Below are 19,186 nucleotides of genomic sequence, written 5' to 3'. Positions count from 1 at the left end.
ACTATTTTGCCCTGGAGACTTAGTCAGACAAACAGTACGGGTGGTCAGTAGCAAGCAAATCTCAATTACACTGACAGGTGACAGTGAACAGAATAAATTATCATTATGTCTACAGAATGCAGCCAAATGTATCACAGACTGTTCAGTGTGTGTGTGTGTGTGTGTCTATGTATGTTATTGTGGATGCCTGTATACGTGTGTCCACTTTCGGGATGAAGAGCCATATGCATGAATTCATTCTGTGGGGCAGAAAATGCCAATGAGCTGCTTAATAGCACCATTAGGCTCTGACAAATGAAAACACTAACTTAGTCCAAAATGGAGATTCATATGTTTCACTGCAGTTGGTTTCTTAACCATCACTCGTGGGTTAATCTTATGATTGTGACATTTTGAACTGCCATTGATTCAAATGGAGCATTCATGTCCATGGATCACTGTTATTCAGATTATACAAGAGGTGAAATTTTGGAAGTTAATGTGGACTGATTTCATTACCATAGGATACTGGTAATGTCCAGCTCTAATTCAAAACAAAGTCTGCTCAAATCTGGGAAGGTTAACTTTACACTCGCTTCACCTTTCAAATACCAACAGTTTTATCAAGCTATATGTAAGTAAACCAATTCAACTGAACCCAAAAGGACACACAGCTACACATGATAAAGATGGCCACATGGATTCACAAATACAGAGGAAGTTGGCAACCTTTGTGCACAAACAAATGTGAATAACTGCTCTAAGTAGAAGTCAATATTTTAATGCATCCAGAAGTGAGTTTTTTTTTTGTCATACTTTTAACATGGATTAGGTTTTGGTACAGTGTCACACAATGGGGATCCTGATTACCATTGTGAAATGTGTATTAATGTGTTTATTTCATTGCAAACTGTCACATGTGTATAGGGTATTTATTTATTAATCAGAAATACAAGTTATATACTGTACAGAAAAATATAACTGTAGAAAAGCAAATGGTATTTTACACATGCTTTGAAACTAGGGGACTCAGGAATATCCCATTTAAACCATGCTGATATGCTGTGTAGACACCATGCAACATTTTTCCATCTCATCCTTATCTGGATAATCCAAAATTCCAAAAATGGGAATAAAATGTCACGGTCCTCTATCTCATGTACATACCGTGACATTTCTTGAGCATGGAGTATAAACTTTGTTTATCCCCGTGTCTGTGTGTGTGTTTTGCATGTGTCTATGCATTTGTGTCTTCTAATGTGTGTAATCTTGTGTGTTTATTGCGTACATGACCTCTGTTGTGCAGACGTTTTGCGAGTGTTTTGTGTGTTTCTATGTTTGCAGGTGGACTTTTTAATGGGTTTCTTGTTGGTAGATGTCCTTGATTTGCATTGAGGGACAGACCAGTTTAATGCACAAATAGCTAATCCCCAGCCTCATGGCGGATGCAATATGATAAGAAATGCATTGTCGTACTAATGTGCTTTCATTGATATCATCATCTGCCAAAAGCAGAGAGGTAGACAGAGCACAAGAGGGGGGAAAACAAGAGAGAAAAAGAGTGGCACAGGGAAACAGAGAGAAGGACAGACACTAAGTCATAAAATGAGACAAAATGAGCAAGGGCGAGAATTTAAAAAAAAATGCAGACATACAGACAGAAGTGACGGCAAAGACATTCAGACAGCAGGAGCAAGAGATGGAAAGAGGCAGATGGGGGACATTAAGTCAAAGTTAAGTAACCATCGTCTGCTTCTTTATCTCACCCAGATATGCTAATCCGGTGAGCCTCTGCTGATATGAGTTTAACAGCCTGGCTGGTGTGTGTGTGTGTGTGTGTGTGTGTGTGTGTGCGTATGTGTGTGAGAGAGAGTGAGAGAGAGCTTGAGTGTGAGAAAAGACCCAGTTGTCCATGCTTCCAGTTACACCAGCACTGCTGAGCCAGTACTGGATGACACAGTTATAATCTCTTTGCGATGTAAAAGTGAGTATAAATCACATCGAAGGCACTCAACAAAATGCAACTGTGTGTGTGTGTGTGTGTGTGTAAGGCAAAGGGAAAACATGAATTAAGCGTGGAATGTGTTTGTGTGTCTGTGGAAGTAGGTAAAAGAGAGCAAAAGTGTGGTAAGTTCATGAAGGAAGGGATTTATGGGTGCTTGCAATTATGTGAATATGTGGCAGAGGGAAAGCGACAATTGGTACATGTACTTATTTAGAGTTAGACGGTGAGGTCATTTTTGCGTACGTAATATTCCTATGTCATCAAGGCAAAGCTGTTGTTTCAACAACACTGATGCATTTTGGATTAGCTTGAGCCGAAAGAAAAATGTACCCACTTATTCTTGACATTGTTGTTTGATGCAATGGCATTGGCAATGAAATTCAGTCCTAGATGAATTAAAATGCAACATACTAGCTTACAAGGAATTCCTTTTTAATTAATGTGCATCTTATGAAGCAGTGATCTGCAGTATTTGCTCAATCACCTTCATTGTTTTTGTCATGACACATTTTTACCTGGTTAGGTATAATGTAAGGAACATTGTTTTTGTCGTACTGAGCCATTCAGATTGACCAGTCCTTATTACCATTTTAAACATTCAAAAGTAGTCGCAAATAAGCCAACTGGATTTTGAGTGTGCCTCATAGCTATTAAGAAGCTCTCCTATAGGCGCTCTGACAAACGATGCTTTTGTGTCAAATATTAAGCTTAATTCTCTGTAAAATTGCCAAAAAGGGTTCCATACATAACGTTATTATCCGACAACCCACAGTCACTGTAATTTCATATCAAATGGCGACACGTTTATCTTCCATTCTTGTGGCCAATCAATTGGACATGCATCTTGCTATCGCAGAGACTTGACCTAGTAACATATTTCGATTATAATCTAAACAGCACTTTTCATGTCAGGACATGTCTAGGCAGAGACGAACTCTCAGTGCTGTACCTACGTGTGTGTAGTGTGACCGATCACCTGCCACCACATCTGATTCAAATAAACCTTGTTTCATTTTCAGTGACACATGTTCATGGGACTTTAGCATGCCACGATTAAAGCGTGTCCAATCATCGCTCTCCCCCGACAACTGGAGGAACATATAACAAAGTATAAACCCCTGTACATGCCCACATGCTGTGAAATCCATGACACATCTGCAAGCATAGACATGCACCAAGACTCATGCATGTTCCCTGACAAGCAGCAGAGGTTTCAGAACCCGTTACTGGTAAAGATGACTATTTCAGGCTCCGATGGCCAAAGTGAATAAGGCTCCATTAACTCTACATCCCTTCTTTTCTCTATAATTCCCTCCATTTTCCTCTCACCGGCTCCATTTATTCCCTTTCTTGTCTTCATCTTTCTTTCTCTCTCTCTCTTTTCTTACTTGCCCCCACCTTCTATCCATCTAACTCTCCGTCTCAGCCCTCTCTCTAATATCTCCCCTGCAGCCATTTTCCGGGACTCTACAGGGAGGGAAGCAATCTTAGATTCATTTTACCTCCAATTTCCAATTTGAGAGACCCCTGCTGCTGGAGGCAGAATCTTCAGCGGGTCTGATGTGAGTCATCCTGTTAAATTAAAGTCCATAAAAAATGGCAAAATATTTCAATGGCCGCCCATGTTTATAGAGCAACAAGACCAGAACACTACGTTCTGTACACAGAGCAGTATGCATCACTTACCATCTTGGCTTCTAGGGCTCAACAAGTTCTCATATGACATGAGAAGTAACATGACTCAAAGATGCTAAACCCAGGGTGAGATAGAAATGGGCCCAGAGCTGACAAAATCATGAAAAACACTGCCTTGAATGGCCCTCGTGTAACAAGCAGATCCCCCAAAGAGAGATGTTAGGATAGACTACAAGATGTATCGTCTGGTCTTTGTATATGCAACTTCATATGCGTGCTGAAAGCCTTTTGTAAAACATTATTTGTTGCATAATGTGTCTGGGATTTATACTATATATCTTCACTCTGCCGAAAAAAACAACATTCAACAGCCACAGTGGGTATCATTGACAGCAGAATGAAAGCTCTCTTGGTCTCTGTGTTACTGCTAATCTGACCCCCTGCAAACTAAAACCCCATCTATTCCCAAAATGCCCTTTGATACTCCATTACTGAAAAGAATACAGTGTGCCTTGTAGTCTCCATATGTCCATTCTCAAATCCTCACATAAAAGAGCTGCGCACACACACAATTATTTTTTTGCTCTTAATCTAGCAGGAACACAAACTGTCTCCCTCTCCCAAAAAAAAAAACACACACTCTCCGTTCCCCACACTGTACTGTTGCGTTCACACTCACACAGCACACAGTCCTCTATTCCCAGTATAAAGCCCGGAGACCGGTGTGGGATTAGCTTTCTGGAAGAAAAAAGCTCAGCTCCTTTGATAGTTGAGCTGGCCTGGAGAGCAGGGAGGCAGGTGCACCACGAGAAGAGAGGAGGGGAGAGAGACGTGTGTGTGTGTGTGCGTGTGTGTGTGTGTGTCAGAGGATTCAGCCCAGTCATCCCATCTATTGAGAGGAAAAGAGGGGGCTTCTGGCAGAGCTGGCCCCTGTAATTGGAGAGCTTGGCATGGCCAGAAGTGAAGCGTGGTTGGCTGTTTCCACGTGGTGACAGTTGCTTGCCAGCCGGCACACGCACGCATTTATGCACACAGACACACACAAATACACAAATTTAGGCAGACGTTTAAACTTTTGAGTGCCGTCCATTGACTGGCATTTGTTCTAATCCTTTCCCGATTCTCTCCACAGCAACTGCTACTGTCATAACCAACAAATGTAATTATCAACCTCATCTCTGAAATTGATCATCATGATGGACCTTTCATGAATTTTGTCAATCAGGATATTTTATCTGCACAGATAGTAAACACTGATATTACAGGCTCACATACTATACAAACAAACACAAGCTGCCAGCCTGTAACCACGGTAACTGAGAGAGCAAAGGAGGCCTCTTCCAGATGCTTTTGTTCTTAAGGACATCCCTTGGACACGGTCTGCCATATCTCCATGTGACTGTCTTTCTCTCTCTTACTCACTTATAGTAAGAGTCAGAGAGACAGAGACAGAGAGAGAGAGACATGCACCTATAATCCTCCAATTTGAGGCTTTTTCAAATGACCAATACAGAGACACAGGGAAAAAGAGAGGGGAAGAGAACCAAAGCAGAGGGGCTTGAGATTGCAGATGGATCTACAGAATACAAAAAGAGCAGTAAATGGGAGAGGTATTGTGTGCTGGACCCAAACTCGCCCTACCACCAGTGAAGAAGGTGCAAGATTGCATGTCGTAGGTTCAGATCAGATTCAGGGTCTTTTACAAACTATACATGTGTCTAGAAACGAGACACGTATAAGATATGACTGTTTGCACTGGAAAGGCCTAATTTTCCTACAATGTTGCGGAAAATTATGCATTTTCTGGCATTCAGTTGTCCCGATGAAAGCAAATAAGCTTGGATGTTGGGGCAGGCCACACAAATCATGGATTTGAAATTATAGGTCATCAGAAAACATTGCCTCTATACAGATTCCGCTGTAGTTATAGTGAGCGACGGACCGATCCTCAGATACCAACTCGACACAAACTCCTTCCGATACATAAATAACCATCTCTAATCTTAATACAGAGTCTAAACCAACAGGCCTGACCTGTGGGAAACTGTCCTGATCTATATTCTGCAGTATAGTTGCCAAACATTTTTTGGCAGTTCTCACATAAATGGCTACAAAAACATCATACGGAAGTGTGTGTGTGTGTGTGTGTGTGAGAGAGTGAGAGAGAGTGAGAGTGAGAGTGAGAGAGAGAGAGAGAGAGAGAGAGAGTCTGTGGGCTGTGATCAAGCATGATTAATTGCTATTAAGTGTGTCTCTCATAAGTGATGTTGTGCCTGGAGAGCAAAGCAGAGACTATTACAGCTCAGACTCATACATCAACCCCCATAAGCCGATGACTGATGACCACTCAGTGTAAATGTGTGAAATGGTACAATTAAAATATGGGGGTAGCTGAGGATCACTGTAGGAACACGAGGCTACAGCCCAGTGTGTGCACATGTGTGGCAATAGGTAAAGAGTTGTCAAAAAGCTTAAAACGATTACCTGTTGTTATTTATGAGTGCTGTATGAGTATGATTAATTATGTACGATCATATTTCAAATAGAAACTTTTTGGTTGTCTTCCAGACTTCCTAGACGTGTACAGGAGACTAACAAATGAGGTGGACAAGCATAACTTTCATTTACATAGACACTGCTGCACACTATTTCTACATTTAATGAGGTCGATGTATGTATGATTTATGCCTTCATATGATTTATTGACCTAATTACTTCCATTGTAGCTCCTGATTTCTTAAAGAATTTCAACATTAATATGAAACTTGATCTAGAAAATTGTATTAAAAAAAGATGTAAGTTTAATTAGTATTGGAAGCCCATGTGTCTAATACTGTTATACTTTCATTATAAAGAAAAATATTGTAAAATGATGTTTTGCCCATAGAGCTCTACGCCTACCTTAATGTATTTTGTCTGACTGATTTGTTTAGAACTGCAGCTTTTCCATCCTAACCTGATTCTCTGCATTTCCCCTGAAGCTTCTCAGTTTGTTGATCAATGATTACAGGAAATATGAGCAAAGCATTCTCATAACTAGATTTGTTGATGGCCAATACAACAGAGAGCCTTTGGCCACAGTTTTAATACATTGATGCAGTGATAGGGATGTGTTAGAATTATAATAACATTTGCCTGACTGTTATCTGTATGTTTTCTTTTCTGTTATTAAAAAGACAGCAGAGTTGTATTTGCTTAAAGTACTCTGACTTATTGACAAATTAGAGCACTGGTCCCAGGTTTTCTTGTATCACTGGAAAGAGCTGAATGTCAGTGATTTTTGGTGTGGTGTATCCATTATTCTAATCAGGCCAGATCGCAGTGCTAAAGATGAATTTAAACTAATTCCTTTCATCACAGGGAACCTATCATGTCAGTTTTCCAAAGTATTTAATTCAGATTCTATTAAGATCTTTCCTCACATGTACCACCATTCTTTGAGGCTGCATAAATATTGTCACAATGTCTGTATAGCTATAACTTTGACAGCTTTGTCCCACAGAGAAAGATCCCTTCCATCAGAGCAAAGCCTTTTTTGGCCCATCCAGTCAATAGTTTATGAAATACAGCAAGGCCCAAGTGGAAAGTCCGAGCTTCCAGCCCTGGTATGGCAGAATGACAGAGGAATCAATACCATGAAGAATGGACAACACCGAGGCTAAGGTTCCTGAGATGGATAGATCAGGTGTCCCTCCCTCTCATCTATCATAAAATATAAAGAGGTGGGGAGGGCTAATGCAGGTCAGCTCAATTCATGTATGCTTAAATGGGAGTACAAATTTGATAGAAAGTCATGGTCTTATATTCTCATTATAATTTGATTGAAAATAAACCATGTAAAATGAATCAAATAACATCTGAAAGAGCTATTGCACTAGTTTTAACATATAGGACAAAAGCTCCAGCTGTTGTTGACTGTCAAACACACCTTGCACAAGTGTGTTTGATGAATTGAGTCATGAAAATCATGCCAACATAGTTTAGAAGTTATTAAAAGACTGGCAAACAGTACACACAACCGAATAAGCTAACAAGCCTATACATCAAACATTTGTGACGTATTGTATCATTATGAGGCAAAAAATAGACACTGAATTCTGAAGGTGAAACTATTTCCATATTTGCACAGTATTTATTCACTGTTGATGCAGAGGCCCTTATGCCCAGTAGATGTCAGCCTTGTTGGTTCGAAGTAATTACTGACTCCAGTGCTGCTGTTTACAGTTGTAGTTAAATAGAAAATGATGTGCTTTGTTAAACCACTTGAATGGTTTATCAGATAATCTCATTCATAGCAAGATTCCCACCATCATAATAGTGTACATATTAGATAGATTACCAGAGAACACATAACAACAAACCGTACAGAGTAACAGACACAATTTGACCAATGGTAAAGAACCCTCCCCAAGTGATATGCATTTTTTACAGAAAACAACCAGCTTTTTCAAGAAGCTATGATAAAAAAATATGTTTGTCCAAGCGTCTTTGATTATATATTGTCGACTAAGGTTTTGGTGATTTTATTTTCCCGTGCCAATTTGGATGTCTGAAATGTACAGCACCTGCAAAGACGTACAGATTATCCACAATAAATTAAGCAATGTTTGAAATATTTAATTTTTCCAATTTTCCAATAGCAAAAAGACGCATATGAAGATATACATGAAGGAGGGAGATACAAATGTGGCTGTCTCGTATCTATTTCGGTCTACAGGTAATCTAGCATGCCAGGGGTGAAGTCATGGGTGACGTTATGGATGAGAGAGTAACATAAATCACACACACTTAAAGGAAACATGGCCCTACTTAATTGAAAAAGGTCGCCTACAGCAAATAGAGAAAACTAATGACTACAAGTTGGCTTAAACCCTTTCCAGAGTAGTGCTGAAAAACATATTTTATCTCTGTTTTCTGTGGAAGACAAGGTTACAATTCTTCTTAGTAATTGTTTATATAGATTATATATAATAATATATATATATTTTTATTCACATTGGGGTGGAAAAAATAACTTGATTCATTGATTCACAACTTTAATTCATTATAATCATTATTTTACTGTTCTAAGCAGGTTACTGCTGCCTGTTATGATTCTTATTGCCTTTCTAATCAGTTCTTGTCAGACTACTGTCCAAAAGAAATGTCTCATGTAGCAATAGCTGCAGCATTACTGCTAATGTAGGTCACAATGTCCCGCCAGGCAGCCAGGTTGTCCGACCTACATGGTAGTTAAGTCATCTTGTTTCTATCTAGACGATCTGCCAACCAGGCATGTACGGCCTACCCTACAGACATTTTAGCAGACCAATGTGTCTTTTGTTTCTTTCAAGTTACTAGCACCCAAGTTAGCTACATACAGTATCGACAATTAGAGTACAGTAGACAATTAGCTTAGTCCAGAGTCATGTCTGCTTGGCTGCGACTATTTCTGCTTTTTTGTATCACTCTATGCTATGTAGGAATTAAGTGTGCATATTGCATTTCACATTAAAAAGTGTGGAATACCTTTGGAATAAATGTTCTATTGTTTCTTTGCTCAGTGACTAAAAATCCCCGCAACCCCCCCCCCCTCTCCCTACCCCACCCGATCTCTCTCTTTCTCTCTAATGAGCTGTGGTCTGTTATCAGTCATTACAGGAAGCCTGATTATCCAACTGGCATTCTGCACACGCTCACAGAGAACTTCCTGAAGGTGACCTTTTAGCGTCGCCATAGAAACCTCCTCTCTCCGCTCTGAGATGCTCGGCTTGTACACAGTCAGAGAGGAAGCGAGAGAGATGACAGAACGTTCTCTTCCCAACAAAAGGACATTAGTGTGCTGCAATGTGATATAGCACATGCTCACATCTATGTATGATGTAACAGGACAGATTATTTTGTTAACCAATAATGAATAAGATGAACTCACCTATTTTTAAACATACAGGTTCAATGCTTCAATTTATCATACTGTACTTTTTGTCACCTAATATATTTTACAAATTGGACTATCCATTACTTAATTTGACCTGAAAGCAGCTCTCACAAACACAGCCCCTACTGCGTGAGCTGATTTAAACATGTTTATTAATGGATTTGGCGAGAAAATAACACAAATAACTTCAAAAGGTAAGCCGACAGAGCCTCAGAGAAAGATATTCTCCACTGTATGAGTATGGGATGAGTGTGAGCGAGCAGTTTGTGTGATTAAACACAGAAATGATTGCAACGTATTCAGGGTGGCTGATGCCTATGACAACATGCATCAGACAAAAGGCAGACACACCCGTAGATGGGTCTCCAGTCCTTCACATATATCATTTGCATGTGGTTCATAGGCAGTACAACAAATGTGTTGGCACCACTCAAGTACGGTAATTGCAAATAAGGTGAGATGCAATTCCATTTTTACATCTAAAAAAATAAATCATGTCTTATCATTGAAGACCCATATCTTTAAAAGCATACTTATCTTTGATACGTAAAAAACATGTAATTATTTGATCAATTATTATATCAAACAACTTTCTAAAGCACACAAAATTAAGATGTAATACAACTGAATAGACCTTAATACACTAACCTAACAGAGGCATGTTATTCTACACCTGCCGCTGAGCTGTATGTTTTCAGTTTCTTGCCTCAGCTGAACATCTGACCCATCACCTGTCCACCAGGCTCCTTATTGTCAATCAGTCAGTTCTTTGGTGGTCCGGCCTTTATTCTCGTTTACAGTACCGGTTAGCCCCCTGAATATTGTTTGCCTGAGAAGATGACTGAAATTCTGCCTTTCGACCAATAAAGACTAACTTAATGCCTCCTGAGTCTAAATTGTGAGAACCAGATCTGTAATCCAGTGTGGCTAATAGAATCTCTCCATTTACAGCCTTTGCCAATTAATACTGATTGATGTTGCAGAGGTGCGAGTAGGATTTACTAATTTTAGCTGCCACTTCATCAAAATCACAGAGATCCACAATGTGTTTTTGTACGGAAGGTTTCTTTCTGAAAATCATAAATGACAGTGGGATTCCCACTTCCCCATTTGGCCATTTCAAACTACCCAACTGTACACAGTGTGCAAAGTCATAGACATAATCAAGGCTCATTCTACACTGCATTCTATGTATCCAATGTTTGTTGTCCACTTTAAGTGTTTAGAAGAAATTAACTTCCAAGAAAATGTTGTTATTACTGTAGTGCACACATTAAACAAACCTGAGAAGTAAAACGCATTTTTATAAAAACTTTTATTGTGGTGAGTTTGACTGAACAGCAGACTCATTCTTGTGCTTTACGAACAGGAGCTCTGTACGTCAGTCGTGATGTGGATCGTCCCTTTAGGTCGTACCTTCCTCCAGAAGAGCAGAGACGGTGACGAATACTTCCCTCGACAGTGTGTCATTGACAGCACTAAAAATAGACTGTACTGTATGTGACTGGAATTCTGAGAAACGGGTGTGTGGCTTTTGCATTATTGTGTACCTGCTGTGGATTTTGACGCAAAGACTCAGATGCCTTTCCTCCACCCTTAGGTTTTCATTTGTGTTTCTGATGTATGACATCCCATTGAGCCGACGCAAATTACTGCATTTTGAGCTTTTTTTTATTATCTATACTTTCATGTATACATGTGAATGCATATTGGAACAGTAGTTACTATGATAGAGACCAATACATTTTGTAGGCCTGTGCCTGTCTTTGACTTTCAACTGACATTGTTATGACAAGCTCCCCTGTGAAACAAGGTGTTCCTGCCCTCTGTTCCTATAGAAACATCATCCATCCATCCATCTAACATGAATTCATTCATCTAGGCCTGAATGTTTAATCCTGAATGAATGTCTTTGTTCAGCCAGTCCTCCCTCCTGTCTGGTTATTTATATTCGCTGTTGAATCACATGTTGTCATGGATGTGACGCATGCGCACAAGACAACGTAAAAATCTGAATCATCGAGAGAGAGAGAGAGAGAGAGAGAGATGACTGTAGAGTGATGGGACCCGGCTGAGGGAACGGCAGCGAGTGATCACTCTCCGAGCTGTTAATGACAGGTAAATGACGATTTCAATGATTTTCAGAAATATTTCTGTAATTAGAGAGGCTCAGATGGATTGACGATTTTGTAAATAACATGTCGGGAAATGATATTCCCTGCATAGACTCGGTGTCATCCTTGCACGAGATATCGTCTCGCACATCTGGAAGTAGCGTTATTGTTGGAACAATTTCGAAAATTTTCTCTTAAACTTTGTGCGTCACCTTTCACCTATTCGCTGGTTTCTAAATCCACGAGGGCTTCGGGCGTTGCTCTCCGAATCAGATGAAATACAACTTAAATAAGCGTGAACCTGCGGATGTCATATTTAGAGATTACATTTTTCAAAGACATCAGACGAACCGAATTAAGTCTTTGTTGCAAAGTCCGCCTTTCGAAGTTGAATTGCAGCGCGTGCTGTGTTTCTATTCTTGTCTCATGGGGGGTTGGGATGAGGTCTGGCTGTTGTCAGACTGGCGTCACATATGACGTCTGTGTGTTGTCCTGCTGGGCTGAGGGCTGGATGGTAATAATATGGCGTTCAGCACCAGTCAGCTCTCGGTACACCGGACAATTTGTTCTTGGTTTACTGCTAGAATTGGCCATTTACATTGTATTGATGTATTGTGCTTTTATTTTCAAGACTCTAGTTTGATGTAGGTCAAGGTAGGTCGAGAAGTATTTAGTTTGTATGTTGTGGATGAAGAAAACAAAATAGAAATACGAGAGGATGCACCAGTGTAACACTGAACATCGCCTTACTAGAGACACACTGTACAACTGCGACCTGTTAGCTCATCTGAATTTAGTATTGGGCCATTGTCACTATTTGTTTTGGTAGTGTTGTTTGTATTTAGCCATACTTGGTATAGGATCACATTGTAGTCATCTCATTAAGTCGATCAAATAATCTCATCTGTCAGTTTGGGCCACTACCTTGGCCAAGGGCACTGATTAAATCTGCAAGCACTAAAGAAATGTTATGTTGTTTCAAAAACACGTTATAGCTAATTATAATACTGTAATTCCAAATTATTTTTATGAAATTCCTAATTGCACATGTTTCCTACTCTAGTCTAATGTTTGAATGGGGGTACATTAAGGCTCAATGGAGTCCCTGGAACAGGAAGTGCATCATCAACAATCTCTCATATTCTCATATGTTGCATTTTACATTATTTGGCTTGACGATGAATATTTAAACTGCCTTGAATATGCAGATATGGGTGGTGAAAGAGTTCATAGCATCTGGGCAGCGCCAGATGTTCATGACGTTCATGATGTTCATGTTCATGAGTCCTCAGCAGGTACAAATTAAGCAGTAATACGATTAACACAAGGTACCAGGGAACACTGTGTCCTATCTTAATGCAGCACTCCACTCATCACACTCACATTATGTCATCTGGCTGAAACGCTGACACCTCCAATATACTGTGTGAACTAATGTTTTGCAATTTGTGGAATTGAGACACACTCAACCTTACACATTGCTGAACATCTATTATCTATTTGTAGATAACACAAACAGTCTGTAGAATAGAATGACAACATATTTGCTGTGTCTACTCTAGCCAATATCTTTATCGTATAACCCCCAAAATGTTTACATTTTAGAACAACTCACAAAAGCAGATTAAACCTGTGTGCTGTTGGACATTTGATCAATGTAATGAAATAGGTCAATCCTAAATCGAGGGTATTAGGACAGAGGGTTATAAGCTTTACAGATTGTCAAGCTTTTTGACGGCAACTTGTGATTTTGTGTAATGTCAGCTATCAAAGGCCAGCAAAAACAAGGAAGCCACGAGTGATGCCTGTTATGGAGTCATTAATATTAATGCCTTTAAAAGTAATGGCTGTCTTCCGATTATACACGAGCTGTGTAATCACATTGATGGCAACACAGGCCGGAGGTCAAAGATGCTCTTTTGTGCTTATTATTACTGCACAGCTTGCATCAGTAAATATCACAAATACTGTTCAGGCTAGAAAGCACCTGCAGATGCAACTCCAAATGTATTCCCAACTCTATTTAAGTCAACAACATTCACGTTTTAATCAGATGTGTGTAACCACTGCTCGTTTAGTAAACATTACACTACCCACAAGTTGATTTACATTCATAATGAACCAGAAAGCCCATTAAATCAGTTAGAAATATTGCTTTTTCGTTTTGGGCACTTTCTTTGTCTATTTGTTATGCGCATCATAAGAGCATGCTGCTTTTGTAGCGTAACATATCGTCAATAAATGTGTTTCTGGGATGTGTCTTCATTTTGTTTTACTTCTTTTGGCATTGATAAGAAATGTTGCCAACACTGGGATCAGTGTTTTAGTCCCAATTCAGTGCGCTTGTGGTGCAACAGAAACAGCAGCTATGATTTAGTGCTGGCCGACAGAAACTTGAAACATAGTTAAGTGAGTTTGTACAGTGGCACTGAGCTGTGAAATGCCTCTTGGTCTCAAATGGTTAGTGAGGGAATTGCATTTGTGTGCAAAATACCATTTCCTAGCATCTCTTTTCCTGCCTTTTAACATCATTTGTTTGGTCAGGATGCAATCGTTTTTTAGTAACAGAAAGAAAAGGGTAACCGGTATAATATGTAATGTAAGCTGAAATAAAATAGCTTGCTAGATTCCCTGAATTCACTTGATGTAAAACATTTGAACAATGTAAAAACACATGATTTGGGGCATGTTTTTTTGTACTACGCATTACTGATCCATTAAAAGTTGTATCTTTACAGAACTTGATATTATCTGTCTTGTAAGAAAAAAAATCATGATAAATGTCAACATTATGTCATTTATATCATCTGTGAAATCTAGTAAACTAAACATATTGCTTAATGTTTGATGCACAGCACAAAAAAAAGGGTTTCGGTGTCATATTATTGCATGAAACACAACATTAAAAGAAAAAAAAGGTTAATTCTGTGCATGTCAGCCCTCTCTGTTTTCAGCCGACACTATATTGAATCTAAAAAGGTGGAGTCATGCAACATTTCATGGAGAATGCATCATTCATCTCAATGTACCGAGGCACCCATGCTTTCAGTAGTGTTACAGAACTTCCTGGCACTGTGCGTTCATGAATGTATGAATGCACTGCATATCTGTGCGTGCATGTTTAGGCATTGGTGTAAACGTAGGAGAGAGTTTGGCCACAAACCGTGTGGGTGGGCCCTTAAAGCGAGTGGTGCAGTCATGCATGTGTGTGTGTCCTCAAGCAGGTAGGCAGAAGTGAAGGATGACTTCTTGCCCAGAGATATGTGGGTCCGAGTATGGTGAACAAGCTCAAGCTCGCGGGAACTGCCAGCAGTATGGAGTCCGCTCCTACCTGCACCAGGTATATCACTCACACACACACACACACACACACACACACACACACGCACACACACACACACACACACACACGAGAGTACAGTGCATCTCTCAACAAATATTAAACATCCTCTTCTATCACAAACTCTTTGTCTTCCCAGTCTCATATTGTACTGTAAATACTTTTTCTTTCTGAAATGTGAGGGTTTTAAATCTTGATTTCTAGTGGGTTTCAGAGTCCATGTTTGTAAAGTAGAACATCTCTCTCTGATCTCTTCTCCAGTTCTATGAGGAGTGCACAGCTTCTATCTGGGAACGTGATGAAGATTTTCAGATTCAGAGATCACCTAGCAGGTGGAGCTCTTTACTCTGGAAGGTGAGGTTAACCCTCATGCTCAAACACAAATCATCATCTCACCTGATGTTATTCGGGTAGTCATGCTGTAATTGCAAAAGTTATTCTCCCCCCCCCGTTAGGTCTGTCTCGCGTTCGGATCCCTGATACTGTTTGCGGGTCTCATTGTTGTTTTGGTGGGTTATGCCACTCCAGCCAGGATCGAAGCATTTGGCGAAGATGACCTCCTTTTTGTTGACAGGTACTGTATAGGAACAATACAGGGAGTAAGACTCTACTACTCTGTGTATTTAACATTAACAGTTGCAATATGTGCAGCATTTCCACAGTATGATCATAATGGAGAGCACCTTGTTTTAGTGGAATGCACATACAGTATGTTATTATGTTGTTATAGTTGTCACAGTTATTGTTTGCACAAGGACCGGTATATATTTTACCCTTTTAATCAACGCTTTAAACCAATTGTCTTTTTCTTGAACAGCCACGCTGTAAGTTTCAACCGCGCATTGGATGTCTGTAAGCTGACTGGTGCTGTATTGTTCTGTGTGGGCGGCACCTCCATGGCTGTGGGTCTCCTGCTGTCTGCCTTCGCCAAAAGCTACTCCAAAGAAGAACTCTACCTGCAGCAGAAGTTCAAGGAGAGGTTGGCAGACCTGCACGCAACAGTTGGTGAGGTTTCACTCTCTGCTGTCTTGTTACGACCCATTATGGAATGAAGGCTAAAACATGAATGCCAAAGAGTATCGTGAAAAGGGTAATTGCTCACTGTCCTACTGTACTTTCTATGCATATCCAACATAACAGAGCTGCTTTTTCCACAGGTACCCCCATCATGAAAGCTCCGACTCCCGGAGAGGGAAAGGTGCCAGTCACACTTTCCAAAGTCCAGAACATACAGCCGGTGGTCACAAAGTCGGAGACCTGACAGAAGAGCAGATGAAGGCATGAAGTGAAGAAGTGTGTGTGATGATGGATTCAGTGTGCAGACTGTGTGTGTGTGTGTGTTGATCAAAGTGTGCATTTTCTCTTTTGAAAGGTCAGCTTACATGATTGATAGTATTGGTTCATCATCTTTATTTACTGTGTTTGACATTTCAGCTTGGTTTTGGGGTTATATAGGAGCGTTGTGAATATAGCTGAGACAAGTTTAAGCCTGGTGTTTGAACGCCATAGTGATCTGACAAAGCGCGTGCAGGTCTTGAGCCCTACCCCGAAAAAACAAACCACAGAAACAAATCAATAGAACACAGCAGCTGAACGACAACATGGCAGCTCAGTATTCTTCTGTCAAGTGGACTCGCGTTCTGCAAAGGACGATGGTGTTGCTGCTGGAGGCTGTAGAGCAGCAGATGCGGTGTTGTTTTGAAGTTATTGGTGATCGGCCCCCATTGCCAGAAAATGATCACAAGCAGCAGTGAACACAACAACCATTATCTCGTTGCCCATAGTGTCTAAAAGGACATCAGAGGATGAGATTGTCTGAGTGCAGAACACTTTGTGTGTGCTGTGTGTACATGTATGTGCAGCGCAACTTCATTACACCACTCAGTGAGAGCTGCCACAAATGGACAATATGAGTACCGGTACATGTGCTGTACTGTAGCTGAATACTTCTTTTAAGCTCTGTTTACATGCAGCAACAAACCGAGAGAACTCCACACATGATCAGAACATATTATAGATGACAGACCTTCAGGGTAGATGTCACACTGACATTTCTTCTGTCTTATTAGGCGTCTGACCTTGTCTCCTTCAGTGAATCTTCAGACACGATCAGCAGACCAGACAGACTGATGAGAGGCACATTGAACCGGACGTAACATGCGGAACAACATAGTCTGTCACTTACTAACACAATCATAATCATGCACATTACTTTTTCAGAAATACAAATGAGGCGTCTTCTATCTTTGATCATAATCTTTTACTGTTTTCCGAAACACTTCATTAACCCCGTATTTGTTTCCTTCTCTCCCTGTGACAAACCCAAGCATGTAGACACACACCTATCCATCCAGGCAGGCACATTTATTTGCAGTTCGCAGTCGGTAAAAAGAAAAGATGTGCAGGTGCTGCGTGTTGAAATGAAGACAGAGCAAGAGCGCACCAACAAACAACGTGACAGATTATGTTACACAACAAGATGGATGAAGAGAGCACACGAAGCTCTCCAGTGAGATCACAACAGCTGCATCAAATTTGACAGCGCTCGTCGTTTACAGTCTGTCTGGATCCACAGATGCTTTCAACACACTAACTGCCTTCATGTGCTAAGAAACAAAACATGAAAGTACATTATGCAGGAAGCTTACAGAACAGCTTACAGTATGTATGCGTCAACAAAGCTGTCTTTTAACTGGACGCATATGTACTTGCAGACTACATGAGAAACAGAATTTAGAACGAGCAGGTTTGCATTTCTTATTTCTTTTTTCGGCGCTCGCTTACAAGCACAATGAGCTGTTATAGTCATGTTTTGCTGCTTTTCAAAACTATGTGTCTATATATGTATTTTAATATATTTATTTTTTAGTTTGTGACACTGCCACTTTACATTCTTATGTTTGTTGTTGCTTCTTCTTTGTTTGCTTTGAATATATTGCACACAGATACAGTCGTGTCAAAAATCTGCATTTTTTTTTTTTTTTACTGTACTTGGTTAGAACAATGTTTTTGTGGTAGTCACAGTCCAAGTGCCATCAAGCTACTTGCCTCCATCTGTGCGTCAGTGCTGCAGGTCTTTCCAAACATTTCCTCCTCTTCAAATCCATGCCATATGCACACTGTGTGAAATAATATATGGTTATGTACTGCTACTATAAACATATATTATATAAGTTATGTGAGCTTTTGCTATGCTGGTTACCATATGTTAATATAAATGGACCTTTTACTATCTCACAACCTCCACTCTATTCTGTTATGTCAACACATTTGGTATCGGATACAACACAAACATGTAGCTTAAACTATGAAGAACAATATACTAATAATCGAGACATGTTCAAGTATTTACACAACCACTGTCAAGCTGCAAACCTACACTACAAGAAGAAAAAGACAAAAAAACCTCCAGTGTGGTCAGAGTGTTATCAAATGATCACGAAATGTGCTGACTTGTTCCATGCTGTAAATTGTGAGGTTTTTTTCATCAAATTATTTTTTTTATCCTTACATTGACCAAAGTTAAGTTTTACATTACAATCCCAAATTCACAATGGATATTCGTCTGCCCTTAATCTGACCGTTTCCCAGTTCAAGTGTCTCCTGATGTAAAAGTAGATTCTCCCAGTAAATAAATTATGTATACTGTACTTATTGGAGGTTGAATTGAATAAAGAACAAATATATATCAATGTCTATATACAGTATGTCTATTTTTCAAAGAACACAATAAAAATTGAAATATCTGCAGCTCAAAATGTGTGAATATTGAATTTCTACTTTTAATCAAAAGTTATCAATATTATATTGTCAGTATTTTTATGAATCATAATACTTTATACCTAAAAATGCATCACATGGGCCATTAGAAATTCTGAATTGCTCAAATGATTGTCTTTATTGTATGTTATATAGAATGAGTCAGTTATGTTATGTATTGGGCCAAACAACTTTTTTATCTTCTTCTAAATCTTTATGTCCTTGACATACAGGGCTAGTTTTAATTATTGTACATGTTTAAGCGAGTCCTTTTTGTTGGTAAAGGTACAGTGTGTCCTCTTCATAGAGAAGAAAAAAAAGAGTAATTAAAGGAGTTGGTTTTTATTAAGACTGTCAATGGTGTTGCAACCTACAAGCCTTCACCGTGTAGAAACGTACTGTAATCAATCAGGAAAGTCATTTAGGGAGGGGAAGCT

At 39.7% G+C, this 19,186-nt stretch overlaps 1 protein-coding gene across 2 annotated transcripts; it reads left to right on the top strand.

Moving 5' to 3' along the window:
* The first annotated feature begins 11,547 nt into the window (after positions 1-11,547).
* On the top strand, positions 11,548-18,699 carry nrsn1 (neurensin 1). Of its 2 annotated transcripts, none has more exons than XM_079274774.1 (6): positions 11,548-11,654; positions 14,875-14,990; positions 15,252-15,344; positions 15,446-15,564; positions 15,808-15,995; positions 16,148-18,699. In XM_079274774.1, exons 2-6 carry the CDS (start codon positions 14,892-14,894, stop codon positions 16,249-16,251), a joined length of 603 nt encoding a protein of 200 aa, XP_079130900.1. In that variant the 5' UTR covers positions 11,548-11,654; positions 14,875-14,891; the 3' UTR covers positions 16,252-18,699. The 2 variants fall into 2 exon arrangements, with proteins under 2 accessions (XP_079130900.1, XP_079130901.1); XM_079274775.1 differs by having other exon boundaries at positions 11,610-11,654; positions 14,872-14,990.
* Positions 18,700-19,186: the final 487 nt, after the last annotated feature.

The sequence above is a fragment of the Melanostigma gelatinosum genome, assembly GCF_949748355.1.
Source record: "Melanostigma gelatinosum genome assembly, chromosome: 9".
Taxonomy (NCBI): domain Eukaryota; kingdom Metazoa; phylum Chordata; class Actinopteri; order Perciformes; family Zoarcidae; genus Melanostigma; species Melanostigma gelatinosum.
Note: the sequence above shows the minus strand (reverse complement) of the source record. Positions and strands in the feature narration are given on the sequence as shown.

Coding starts and splice junctions, on each gene's coding strand:
- nrsn1 (XM_079274774.1), top strand. CDS start 14,892: ATGACTTCTTGCCCAGAGATATGTGGGTCCGAGTATGGTGAACAAGCT. Junction 14,991..15,251: donor TCCGCTCCTACCTGCACCAG/GTATATCACTCA, acceptor TCTCTTCTCCAG/TTCTATGAGGAGTGCACAGC. Junction 15,565..15,807: donor GACCTCCTTTTTGTTGACAG/GTACTGTATAGG, acceptor TTTCTTGAACAG/CCACGCTGTAAGTTTCAACC.